This window comes from Bemisia tabaci, chromosome 4, assembly GCF_918797505.1.
Source record: "Bemisia tabaci chromosome 4, PGI_BMITA_v3".
NCBI classification, from domain to species: domain Eukaryota; kingdom Metazoa; phylum Arthropoda; class Insecta; order Hemiptera; family Aleyrodidae; genus Bemisia; species Bemisia tabaci.
The window spans coordinates 42529683-42543438 of record NC_092796.1 but is presented as its reverse complement, the minus strand read 5'-3'; the positions used below and the strand labels follow the sequence as shown (position 1 = coordinate 42543438).

At 37.1% G+C, this 13756-nt stretch overlaps 1 protein-coding gene across 1 annotated transcript; it reads right to left on the bottom strand.

Annotated features, from left to right (window-relative positions):
• Positions 1–889: 889 nt before the first annotated feature.
• Positions 890–13484, bottom strand: LOC109033609 (uncharacterized). The gene is made up of 7 exons (XM_019046298.2): positions 13216–13484; positions 11550–11626; positions 10776–10857; positions 9933–10167; positions 8330–8454; positions 6226–6631; positions 890–5293 (listed from the first exon to the last, which is right to left on the bottom strand). Exons 1-7 carry the CDS (start codon positions 13273–13275, stop codon positions 4869–4871), a joined length of 1410 nt encoding a protein of 469 aa, XP_018901843.1. The 5' UTR covers positions 13276–13484; the 3' UTR covers positions 890–4868.
• Between the last annotated feature and the right edge of the window lie 272 nt (positions 13485–13756).

Sequence of the window (13756 nt, the reverse complement as noted above, 5' to 3'; positions counted from 1 at the left end):
ACGGAAGATAACAATTGAAATAGCCTTCATGTGGAGGGATCCTATTGGTGGAAGCGGGTAGTGGCATTTGACGGAGGAGGTACGTAATGGACTAACTAAAGGCAACTCACGAGAAACCCCACAATTAGTCCATCCTTTTCTCCCTTAGTCTATGGGTACCACACATTTCAACAAATAGGATCGCTCCATACTACCTATGTCTTCTTTGTCTATTGCTTTTTCTATCAATTTCATTAATCAGCCCGCAGCAGATCAAAATCGAATGTTTTTGGATTCGAAATTTTCTTAGCTCTGCTGAAAATCATGATCCACTCTGTATGCCCCTTGGGCCTCTGGGGTCATGGGTTCTGAGGCCGTTTAAATGAACATCTTTGTGTTAAGTGAGTCCATTTTCTTATTGTGATGATGAGTTCACTTTCGTAAGAGAAAATTGAGGTGAGTTCCAAAAGAGGGGTCCATGAAGTTTACTTCTTTCTCAGAGCAGCAGCAGCGAGGCGATTATTGAAATGATATAGACTCTATGTTGCCGCTTTGTCGTGTCGCCCAATCGACTGAATGCCACTCAGTCGATTGCGCGACATGACAAAGCGGCGACAAAGAGTCAATGTCATTTCAATAATCGCCCCACTGTTTGGACAACCGGCTGTGTAGCTGAGACCATTGCTACTGGCTTGATTGGACGAGACAAATGGAAGAAACAAACTCTCTGATCTTTTATAGGCCCTTCCCCCGGAACATCCTGTCCCTCAATTTCTCTCCGGTTGTGAGGATCCTCAAGAGTCAGTCTCAGAGACATAAGTAAACCTCCTAAATTTCTGGATCATTTTTCCCCAATATTTCTGCTAATGAAAATTATAGAAGAACCGCAACAAAAAACCCAAAAACAAACTTGGTTTTCCAGCAATTTGTTTTTAATTTTGACAGAAAACGAATAAACTATTTTATACAAACACAGCTCTAATTACAAAAATGAGTAGTCAAATATACCTCGTTCATCAGACTACAAACAAGAGCCTGAAATCAATAAAGCCATTAACGTTAAAATGTACGTACAAAATAATGGAAAATAATTTACAAATACATGTAGGTAAGTCACTGTCTTTATGCTAGGTTAAAACTAATGTCTTGGGAACATGAACAAAAAATGCTGAGAAAATTACAGTCCTGCAGTAGTCTACTTTCATTCCTTGATGAGGAATGTATCGATAAATATAGACAAACATACTCCCATGGTGCTCCTACCCAGCGAAAATTACATACCTTCTTGCGACTAAAGAAGTTGCCTTTGAGATTAAAGAAAAACAATATCAGCTAATGGTTTTGAAAAAAGAAAGCTTGATATGTTCATATAACTAGCCTTAAGGCTCACTGGCAATTACCTATCAGCTTACATTAGTCAACGATTTTTTAGCTAACACAATTTAGGCTTAGGGAAAAAAAGGGTCTACCAAATATTGTAACTTATATGTAACCATTGAAAACACATAAGCATTAATATATTTTTGTAATTTATCAGTATTGACATGCCAGTCTCTGTTGATCAACAAAATTTGTCCTGGAAGCTTTCGCTGTTTGTTGATATAAAACAAGCAGGGTTTACTTTAGTAGGATCAACTGATGAAACATAAGTTTAGTGAGGATTCTGGAATTGCTTTGTTCCAGTACTTTTCCTAAGTAGTGTATTTCAAAGGAAAAGCTGCAATTTATTGAGATTAAGTTGGGATTTTATTGTCATTATATTGCTATAAATTGTTCGAATCATCAACATTGAAGCATATTTACCCCCAAACTGTAGCCAAAAAGTCGCCAGTTTTTCAACTGATACAATTGTCATTCAATAGCGACTTTCACCAATACTACCCCCAAAAATCGGGATCGACAAAGAGGCAATTGAATGGCGATCAAAAATCGTGAATTTTGGTTCCAATAGTATTTCAGTATGTTGCCATCAATGAAATCTTTCGGTTGAATTTTTATCGGTGCAGTCGTTGCTACTTGGGTTCCTTGAAACCTTATTTGAACTGGTTGATAGAATGGATTCCGATAATTGCAGTCCTGCCTGCTTCTAACTTCTAAGAACGAATGGGAAATCAGTACAACAGGAGTGAGACATAAAATTTCAAGAATCTCCATTTCACAAGCCGTAAAAAATAAAATAGGTAGATGATTCTGAAAGCGAAGGATTGTTAAACAGACGAAAGAAGTACATAGCTAGTTGCCATAAAATTTTGGATGGCTAGCAAATTTTCTAAGTTTCATTCTATGTTTACTAACTGGCAAAATCAACAGCCGGAAGCATATAAAACAATGTATGGTCAAAAAGCGTAAAAATCTTTGGTGACTAATCCACTCCCCAAATTACGAAAATGTTTTTCTCAACATTTTTGTTAACAAATCCTATGTCCTACTGATGCAGTAGATAACGTATATAATTAATTAAATGAAGAGCCTATCTAAGAGCTAGCAATATCAAAACCTACACAGTCATGCTTGTAAAAAAGGAGGAATGTCTCTAATAAATAGAGACCTTCCCTTGATTTAAAAAATTATAAGATACATTTAGTAGCACAATTACTTGTAAGTATAAAATAAGTCACTAACATTCAGGCATTTAATGTTTACATACTAATATCTCCAGCAGTTTTTCAAAAATACCGATTGAAGAGAGTAAAAAGTAAGAAAAAAATAAAACAAGAGAACAACATGATTCAAAAGGACGTAATATTTATGTACAGTCATCCCTCCTTATCTAATAAAGTTGGAGGATTTTGTTAAAAAAGGATCATCTTAGCAAACTGACTTAATCTATCACAAAAAACAAAGATGTATACAATGAGAGTTATCTGACTGAGATACTGAATGTGTGCATAGATAAGGAAAATTCTGGATTTATCAATGGAGAAAAAATTTTCCTAGGCTTAGAATTTTTCATTGAATAAGATATCAGTGTACCGGAGTGAATCAATTCACTTGTTTGATCATCGATTGGACAAAATTCCATCATAAGAGGTGGTACCTCTGTCAAGAGGCTTAGTTCTTACTCCAAGAAGTTTCCAGAGAAATTTCTCTGAAAAATAATGATCTGATTTTAATAATTTTCCAAAACATTTTATCCAATTCTAGTAATATTATATTTAGATCACATATGGGGTCTTGGAAAAAACTAAAAGAAAAGTTGGTAATGGCAATTAATCCTGTCCCTATACATCCACTGATTTTAGAAGTGGGATTGATGTACTTTATCATTTTTATTTTGGAGAATACTCTGGGTTTTTGCACTCTTAACAACGGTTGTTTTGACACACATTCTTTTAACAGCACACTCTAACCTGAAAAATTATTACTTGTCAAGGAAAAAAATGTGGATCATTATTGCACCCATCATTAAAATCAAAACATAAAACATTGAAAAAATGTACAACACTTTTGGAAGTCCTTGACCACAGGTCACCAAGCCGCGCACATGGGTGCATCATTAAAATCCTCGTTCATTTGTATCATTTAACTAAGCAGTGAATGGATAAACTCCTCACTAACACGCGAGTACCTGAATATTGAAGTAGAGGAATTCAGGTTTTTTTCATATATTTATAAACAGAATTAAAAAAAAAAAAAATAAAGAGCTGAATCTGGATTAGACTTTTTGAAAGAGAGCACCAAATTCACACACTTTGGAAGGAAGAACACGCTCCTGAGTATTGGGTTTGCAAAATTTTATTGAAAATCATGTGATTGCATATGGATCTACCCAAAAATACAGAGGAGCGACAGCTTTGAACTCTACCTGAAAGAGTTACCTTCAACTGACAATGAACACGTGCAACCACGTCAGTAGATTTACAGTTTTCAACCTAGAAACAAAAGGCCCTCAGCGATAGAGAAAAACGCAGCAGAAAAATACACTTCTTTTAAACTTCAGTCCCATGAGATAATCTCTAAAAATTTAGAGCAAGTACAAAGAACATCGAGCAAAAGAAATTTCTCAGTGGATCAGAATTTGTAGTATACATGCTAGACAGCAGTGTCGCGCGTGGATACTACCAATTACTTGATGGAAATTTGTAGCTCCTTCAATACAGCTTTATTTCTGACAAGTCACAACACTATACCAAACAAGCAAATCTCAATCCGCAGATTAAGGATTTTGATTGCTCAAAAAAGTCAAACAAGAGTCTAGGGGAGAAAAAAGAAGAACCGCAAGCTACTTTCATTTTGACGAAATGTACATTTGAATCACAGCAGTGAAGTTCGTTCTTTCTCAACAGCTTTTAGCTCCACGAAAGTTGGTAATTACCTGTGTTAATACTGTGAATAGATAAATAGAAACACAATTTTCAGCACAGAGAGAAGATTCTGAAGATGAAAACTAGTATTTCCCTAACATTCAATGATTGTTCTGATAAACAAAGGCAAAAATGATGTTTCTAGAAGAAATTTAAATAAATGTCACTTGAAACTAAAATAAAACAACTGTTTGTGGCTTGGATTTTTGATAAAAAGTTTTCACTGTCAAGTTGTTGGTTGAATTGTTTCAAATTACAGTACCTTCGAGCATAACCAAACGGTCAAAATTAATGCTGAAAAATGCAGCCATCATGTCATTTTCACCTTGAGGATGTGTGTGGTTTATTTTAGTTAGGTTGGTATTTACTCTTATTTTGGCCTCTGATAGTATTAGGCTAATAGTTTTTGTTTCAATTGCTCAATAGAAACTTTCATTTCCAACTCTAGCTTCAATCATATGTTGAATTCAAAAAAATTCTAACTGAGGACTACCATTGAGTTTGCCATTGATTACGAGCAATGCATGAGTGAACTCAACTTTTGTAAAAGTATTCAGATCAAAACGGCTGACTTTTATAGGCAGCTTATTGAGGCGGAGGCTGGTAGACATAGCCTGAATACTGATTTTGTTGAGAAGGTGGCACAGGAGCCTGAGGTCCAGGTGGGCCTGGTGGTCGCGGGTACTGCTGGTAAGGAGGCTGACCAGGTCCTGGCGGATAAGACTGAGGATAACCTTGTTGAGGGTAGCCCTGCGGTGGATACTGAGGCTGGGGTTGGGTGGGCGGGTAGTTTTGTGCGCTGACTGGACCGTAACCGGCGCCCTGAGCATTGGCCGAAGCGGGCTGGAAGTTCGATGGAGCGGGGGATGAGGATGGCGTTGTGCTCGGAGGGTACGTTTGTGCTGGACTGGGGTACGTTTGAGTTGATGCTGACGGAGCCATGGTAGTTTGCGAGTAAGCAGTGTTTTGCGACGATGGTGAGGAAACGCCTGGGGCGGGGTAGTTTTGACCTGGAAAACAAAATATTGGTGTTTTTTATTTAGATTTTACTTGTTAAAACATCTCATGTCTATTTTTTTCCAAAAATATGTTTAAAAAAAACTGTGGACTAATGTTCAAAAACTAATTACTACAGGGATAAATAGTAGACAAAATCTGGATCCTTCCAATTGATAAAAGACTTTTTTTTAGAGCTCCAAAGTGGCTAAGGGAACAATAAGCTGAATTAACCTGGTAACAGTGAATTCAGCAATTTCTCAGGAATTCTGAATAGTTAAATTACAAAAAATTAACAATCTTTTAAGGACTTCTAAGCAACTTTCTAGGTGCTTTCTTAGATGTCTAAAAAAATCTTAAGAAACCTTGAGCTATGCCTTATCAATGAGATATGTCATGTTTTACACAGTTATACTTGAATTCTCTGCTATTTACATATAAAAGGGCAAATATGTGATACAATTTAACAATTTGAAAACTTCGAGGCAAAAGTGAAAAGGATAAATTTCCCCAACAGTCGTCACCGGAATAATGAAACTATGAAAAATTCAAGGGCTTTCAACTTCATCTTGGTACTATCCAAAATATCAAAGATATTCAAGGACTTGAACAAGAAAAAAAGTTCAAATTTGATTGAGGACTTGCCAAAGTTCCACAAACTGTGAGGTTTTGGACCTGCCAAGAGAGGGCGGATGAAGTTCGGGAGCTAAATTTCCCCGAAATCATAATTTTAGGATACGTCTGATAACTTCAGATGGTCGAAGTAAAAATCTGTCAACAAAGGCATTATTGGAATTCTTATTCTGAAATACCCTTAAAGCCAAATCCATTCTTAAAATGCGTAAGTTCTTTTCGAAAAGGTCGAATGTAGACAGGACCATATATGTTTAATAACATTAAATTCAAGGGAACTAGACTACTCTTAAAATCAGAAAACTCTCCTCACCTTGCTGATTGAAGTTCGACGGCTGTTGAGCTTGCGTTGTTGGTGGCGGCGTGTATCCCTGCTGAGGGCCTGGATAGCTTGATGGATAGCTTGCGTTACTGTAACCGCCTCCCTGCGGCTGACCCGGTTGTTGGGCTGCACCATACGGTTGGCTGGGGTAGCCAGGTGTGTAACCAGGCTGTTGAGGGTTAGCCGGAGGATAGCTGCCATATCCGCCGGGCTGTTGTGTAGGGGGTGGAGCGTAAGAGGAGGTGGTCGAGGGTTGATAACCACCCTGTTGGCCTTGTGGTCCATAGCCTGGAGGACCTTGTGCCTGAGCATAGTTGCTTCCCGGCTGATTTGGCGCTGGGTAACTGCCTTGCTGCGCCTGCCCAGGAGGATTTTGGATCGGTGGAGTGTAAGTTTGCTGAAAATATAATTATTTATGCACTTAGTATTTTCTGTTAGGGATTAAACAACTTAATAGAGACCCTTTATAGGAGAAAACACCTTCATTTACAGGGACAAAATTTTCAGTAAAACCGTATTCTCTTGTGAATTAGGTGAAGAATCAAATTTTGAGGTTTAAGAAAAAAACTACATGGTCCCAAAAACTCCGTTGCAAGCTGTATAGCCCATTTACAAGCAAATAGGAGGGGCTAAAAGGATTATCAGCTTTGATTTCTTTGGACCTTCAAGGCGATTCAATCTCAAAATATTTGTAAAACACTCCTGTTTACTCTGGTTTCCATGATTCTACTTCGGTTTTTGGGGACCGAGGTCAGAACTGATTATCATGGGCCTTTTGAGATCTCTTTTCCTCTAGAGGATCACGTGCCTATATTGAATAAGGATAAAGTTTACTTGTTTCCTTGAAAAAAGCTCCATAGCTTAAAAACCATCTTTTATTGTAGATTAGAGATATGATATTCATTGGAAGGCTAAGATGGAATGTTGAGAGATGAACATTTAAAGCGTGTCTCCTAAATGTGCATACCTAAAAAGATATGAAAGTAATTTTTTTCATGCTAGGAAAAACACCCTTTTCAGTGAATTCTTTAACACTAGATCAGGGTTCATAAATGCAAATTTTGGATTAGATTTCTGTTTGGAAGAGGAATAATATATTAACTACAATACGAATTCATCAGATCATGGAAGTCAAAAATGCTAGTCTGGTTTGGTCATGTTAACAGGATAACAAAAGATGCAAAAGATTATGACCGATTGAGTTCCTTCGGGGAAGAGACTATGGACATCCAGTGAAACGATGGTAATAGGGAGTTTTACAAGAAAGGAGGGAGTTCCAACTCGGATTGTGGCGAGTAGGTGTTGCAGAGTGCCATACTATAATTTTCTGAACACTCTGAGAAGGTAAGGAGTGGATGGATACATCTGAGTTTTTTTGAAAAATATGCTACTGAAAAGTGGGAAATCAAAAACAAACTTTTGGAAAAACTCCAAACTTTACTCACTAAGGGGCAGCTGTAAATCAATATTTTGATTTTGTTCCAATAACTTAGGAGATAATTGGTATGTTAATTGATCATCCAAGATACTGAAGTTAAAGTACAGATGTCAAGGGCACAAATCAGGGCATGAGTAGAGTTCCTATGTCTCGACAAAGAGATCATTTCTGTGAACTAAGCGTATGTCGAAACAATGACTTGTACTTGAGCCCCAATTTGTGCAACAGCGGTTCTTCCCTCAAGGAATCTCGGTCTTAAGAGCACAGAAATTAATGGTACAATGCAGAACACAGGTCGAGCTGCTATATTTAACTTATTGACTTGCGCTTAAGCGACAATTTGCGTCGTGGAAATTGCGCCTTCAGTGCTGCACCCTCTGCCGCGTACCTTACCTGAACTACATTTTGTAATTAGGAACTAAAATTTCTGACCCATTGGTAAAAGCACTTATCCATAAAGGAAAACTAATGACAGCTACATCGTTTCTAAAGAGCATGTTCCTGTTTGTAAAATGCAGTTAAATTTTAACTAGTTTTACTGAAACGAACATTTTTTCTCTTATTCCATTTAAAATAAATCCTTAGTTTAAAAACCTCATGAAAGAACAAAAAAAAAAGATTTAAAAATGAGCAAATAGGAATTTTGAAGAAGAATACCTGAGGAGGAACTTGATTCTGAGGTGGATACTGAGATGTAGGATAATTTTGCTGAGGCGGTTGCTGCGGGTACGCTTGTGGTCCTGTGCGGTATTGCTGAGGCCCACCAGCAGTGGCAGTCGGACCTAATCAGACCAACAGAACAAATTATTGGACGGAAATTCAGAGGTTTTATTTCAGAGGTAAACCAGAGCATTTAGAATTTAGCAACAAAATTCCCTGACATTTCCCTGATTTCTCTGCCAAAAACTGCCAAAAAACTGGGGAAAAATTTAAAATTCCCTGACAGACAGGAAACATTTCCCTGACAGATCGGAAAAATAATCCTAATTTTTCAAGACGGTTAAACTGATGAGATGTAAGTAAGAATTTTTTCATATTTCAGGAATATAATGTAATGAACAGAGCAAAATATATGGTGCTTAAACTCATGCGAGATATTTTTGCATCATTTTGAAAATTTAAAAGACAACAGCAGAAATTCTGGTAAAAATGTTGGTAGAAATCTCCGCTGGAGCAAAATTCGCGAAAAACTTTGCAAAAATTCATGTTTATCAATTTCCCGGACATTTCCCCGACACGAAAATCGCTTGCAAAATAAAATTCCCTGACATGCCAAATTTCTGCAGATTTCTTGACATTTTCCAGATTTCCCTGACACAAAAAAAAATCCCCTGACATTTCCCGGTTCTTCAGGTTTTCCCTGTTGCTAGACACCCTGTAAACAGACTTAAGGACAATTTGATGTTAAAACTATAAAAATGCATGTTTCAACTACACCATTTCAAAATGTATTAATTTCTTAGTTATTTTATGAGAATATTACTAAACATTTTTGTACCACATTTTAGAGGAATATCTTTGAAAGAATTTGCTTCTTTTTGATCTCCCTTGCATTTGGTGGTTTTTGACTTGAGCACATTTTGGAGCCTGAAATTCTATCTTCAGCTGTTTGCAACAAACTCAAACTCGAGTTTGCTGGTAACAGCTGAAGTTGGAGCTTCAAGCTCCCAACTAGTTCCAGTTAAAGCTACCAAATGCAAATGGGGCAAACATTTTTATAATTTTCCTCAACACATTCTTGTCCCTGACCCTATCAACATTTTTCAAGAAGAAGTTTGTCTTTCTTTAAAACTCAATTCAAATAAAAAAAAATACCAATTCTTTATAAAGCATATTTTTAAAACAGTGTTTTAAGGCGTTACTCTTTTAATTGTTCAAAGGAACTATTTTTTACTTACATGCAAAATGCTACTTGCAGTTGCTGATCATTGTATTAAATCAACTAACTAACTAATGCTGATTGAATCAATCCACTTTTTGTTGTAGTTAGGCACATTCCAAAAAAAGGAAGAATGAGTTCCCTGCCTCGTCGTAAAATTACTGATTTACAAAAATGAAAGTAAGCGGTCATGAAACAATAAAACAGCCATTTTTGTTATTGTGAAAAAGGAATTTACTTGCTTCCCTTGAGGAACTCCTCCGCCAGAGAGGGCAAGGGGAACTTTTCTAAAGTTCCTTGAAAATTTCTCTTCATTCAGAGATCAGCACCTGAAGCAGTTGGTAGTTAGTAATAAAAGTAGTAATAAAATACAGAACTTACGTTGAGGCATGGTTTGAGGAGAGGGTGGCATAGGAGATCGGTAGTTCATTTGCGGGGGGAAACTGTTGACAGGAGGTCCTTGAGGAGATGGCTGAACATCGCCATTGATGGAAGGACCTGTGTTTGGTCCATGAACACCAGGAGGCTGATGTCCACCAGGACCAGTTGGAACACCCATTGGACTTGGACCACCGGGACCTCCCGGCCCGCCGGGACCAGGAATACCTTGAGGCGGCTAAAACAAGGAAATCATTGGCAGCTTTAGTTGGCCAGACTCTTCAAGCAAGTTCATGCATAATTAGTTTATAAATGTTAAATACAAATAGCTTTCTCAACGAATCACTTAAAGCTTCAAAAAATGGGTCCAACGAAATGTTGGGTTCACCCACGCCGAATAGATAGTATTGTAATTTTGTCTGTTTTATCTTATATTTCTTTTACCTGTCTTCCTACGTCTTCTGATTTGAAACTTAGACTTTAAATTGTGCCATTCTGTGAAGTAAATACTTTAAACTTAGTTTGTACTAAAGATGTTTATTTGACTTTTTACTATATGACTGATCAGCCTTTAAAGTGAAGCCTTAGGAAGAGCCAGCCCCCACTTTCTAATGGTAATTGAAATTTAACTTGTAGAAAATTTGAAATTGTTGTCTATTTTGTTTTTAAATTGAAGCACCCCCAAAACAATCTAGACTTAGCGGTGGTGTCTTCAATGCTTTGGAATTTAAGGGTAAATTAATATAAATAAGTAATAAAATAAATTGAATAAATATACAAATAAAATGTACTGTGCAACCATCAATGGTAATTATGTTATCATAATAATAGTTATGAATTTCTTACCGGTAGAAGAGCTTGGATATTTTGATTAGCATCAGCAATAGACGCTAGATACACAAGGTTTCTATGCAGGATTTGTTGATACCTGAAAAAATGAAGGAAATTTTAAAACTACGTGAGCACAAAATGATGAAATTGGGATTTTAAAAGACCAATTTTACAACTTGATCATCAAAATTATGGTGGGGTCTTTTTTTTCAGAGCTCTTGAATAGAGTTTCTGACTAAAAATTGCCAATCAATGGTAATCTGTGGTCAGTACAACTTTTTAATTAACAGGTAAGAAAATATTAGAAAAAACATAAATGACGTTGAGGCAACTTAAATTGGCCTGACATGGCAGTGACATAGCTCATTTTTCCTCATCCTCATTCACTTACTTTTTGGAACCATTCCATGAACAGGGATTACTGTCCTATAAAATTTATGTCTTATTTTAAAATTTACAGTGAATATTCTATTCTCTGTGCTTCTCATATGGTGAGATGAAGATTTAAAATTGAAATAAGCAGAAATTGAAATTTGCTATCGCACTCAGGGCAAGAAATTTTCTGTACAAAGACAATACAACAATCTTCATTGAGACTCTCTGTGAATGTTTATATGGAATATTAGGCCGCTAAGGAGTCACCACAACGTTTGCAACTAAACCTAGTGGGATTAATCACTTCCAGACATTTGTTGGTACATTTGTAAGGTACTGATACATTTTTATGAGCTGAAAACAGGGTACTTTAGAATTAAGTAGGAGAATAAGAAATGAAAGTTTCCAACTTACTGAACGCATTCCTGAGCTTTTCCTTTGCTTTGATATTCTTGTATAGTTTGTATAAGCTGACTGTTTTCATCCAACATCTGAAAGGAGGAACAACCCAAATTATTTTTCTAGCACACAGTATAAGCTAGGCCATTCGTAAAACTACATTAAGTATCTGGAGGCAAAGTCTACATTCTGACAGATGAACGTCCATGGGAAAAGTTACCTTCGTTTATGAAGGCTTAGGAGAGCAATTTGTGTCAAGTTGAGTAAAAAGTAATAAATTAGAGCTTGAGTTAGGATAAATAATCACCAATATTTTGAATTTAGAGGAATTAGTTGTCAGCTGCGTATTCGTTTTGTGCAAAAAAAGTCGAAAAGTTCCATTGAGGCTCGACACTTAGTCCGAATAAGATAAGCACTTCCAGACTGCAACAGAGGATTGACTGACGTCACTTTTACATGTAAAGTAAATGCAAGAAGGAAGACAGCGGATCTCCTGTTGCAGTTCAAAAGTGCGTAAACTTAAGTATATGGTGTGCCTTCTGTTGCAGTTCAAAAGTGCGTAAACTTATCTTGCGTATCTTCGGTTGCAATTCAAAAGTGCGAAAAATTATTTAGGGTGGACTCTGTAAGGCAGATGCAAACTTATCATGACCGGTACTCAAGATTGCAATTGTTGAACTGCGAACCTTAAATCCCATTATGTATAGATATTTAGGTTTGGTTGGACATTTTCGGTGCCAAAATTTCCCCACAACTCTACCCCAAGAGGGCTCCATTGGTACTAAAACGTGACATTGTTTTGAGGTATGTTTATTTCCATAATGCTGTAAGCGAATGGTTCACAAACCCAAGGTTCACAATGGCTGGCTATATATTCTTATTGAATAGCGGTCTATGTAGCTGGACCATACATATTCCTCACCATTGTTACTTAACTTAAGACATAACATGTTGACTTGATCTTTTACATCACAGACATACACTGTGTAGGGCTAATGCCAAGGACCAAATTTCTTAGATTAAAAGTAGTCAATAAATACTAATGGAAGAAAAGTACCCAAGGGCTGGTCCTCAATGGAATAGATTATCAACCATCTGTGCATCCCCTTTGCTTTTTGTTCTCATCAGGGAGAGCAGACATTTAGGAGCCGAATGATGTTCCTAACCTCACTTTCAGACAGACGTGTTGGAAAATGCAAATGAAGACCTTCTTCAGCAAGCAAAAAAGGACTTGATCCTATTTGACTCAGATTATAAAATGATATTTGTGGGGCTCAAAAAAAAAATAGGCTGAATTTGTTTTTGCAAGACCTGACTACTCCCACAGCAAGGCTGGAGTGGGAACAGGCTGTCAATGCACTTGAGATGGATTGATAACAGCATCTGAAATCTTGATTGTGATGTTAGTACAATGTTGAGAGCTAGCAACTCAACGAAAAGAGGCCAACCTAACTTTAATTAGTTGGTAGAAAGTACTAACGAGCAAATAACTGAGGTCACTGAATGTATACTTTGAGGAGAAAATAATGTCTGTGACCGTTGTTGTTGCTCGACGAAGCATGACTGCTGGGCATTCGTGTGCTGAGAAAACAGATGAGAAGTCAAAAAAACGACGATTACCAACAAAACTCTTTAGAATGTGGAAATGCAACGATAGGTAAAGAATCATCAGAAAACTGACCTTTTGAATTTGAGCCGGATTTGCAGGCGGTCGGCCTCTTTGTGCAAAAGCCACGGACATTTTGATAAAACAATGAGTACTTCTGCGCGACGCTGAAAACAAAGGGCGAGTGCTGTGTTACAAAATAATTATAGAACGAGTCGAGTCACTGATAACGGATACAAAATAATGAACAGCACGTTTTAAAAGGAAATAATCAGGTAATATGCATAGCACCGCTGCGGAGCTTTCCAAAGTTTCGTCGCTAACTTTGAGAAGCGATTTGTTTACGCTTTTCAGTCCGCTTCACCGTTCCATTTGATCGATGAAGATCGTCAACAGAAACGGTGGAATGATCCCGTGACGAAATCGGACCAAGAGTGGAAACGCGCGTAATTTAAATTGACGCTCCGATTTTGCCTACGAGAACATTGTATTATTTGTTTAGTTCCAGAAGATATTAGAATAAAGTAGTTATTTAGTTGGTCATTATTAGACATTTAGCCACTAAGACAATGTCTCTTCAGAATTTTTAAAACGGTGAGTAACATTACGAAAAATG

Bases quoted from the DNA above. Each gene is read 5' to 3' on its own strand.
- LOC109033609 (XM_019046298.2), bottom strand. From the start codon at position 13,275: ATGTCCGTGGCTTTTGCACAAAGAGGCCGACCGCCTGCAAATCCGGCT. The intron at 10,168-10,775 runs GTAAGAAATTCA...TCCTTGTTTTAG, and splicing joins ATATCCAAGCTCTTCTACCG to CCGCCTCAAGGTATTCCTGG. The intron at 6,632-8,329 runs GTATTCTTCTTC...TTATATTTTCAG, and splicing joins AGAATCAAGTTCCTCCTCAG to CAAACTTACACTCCACCGAT.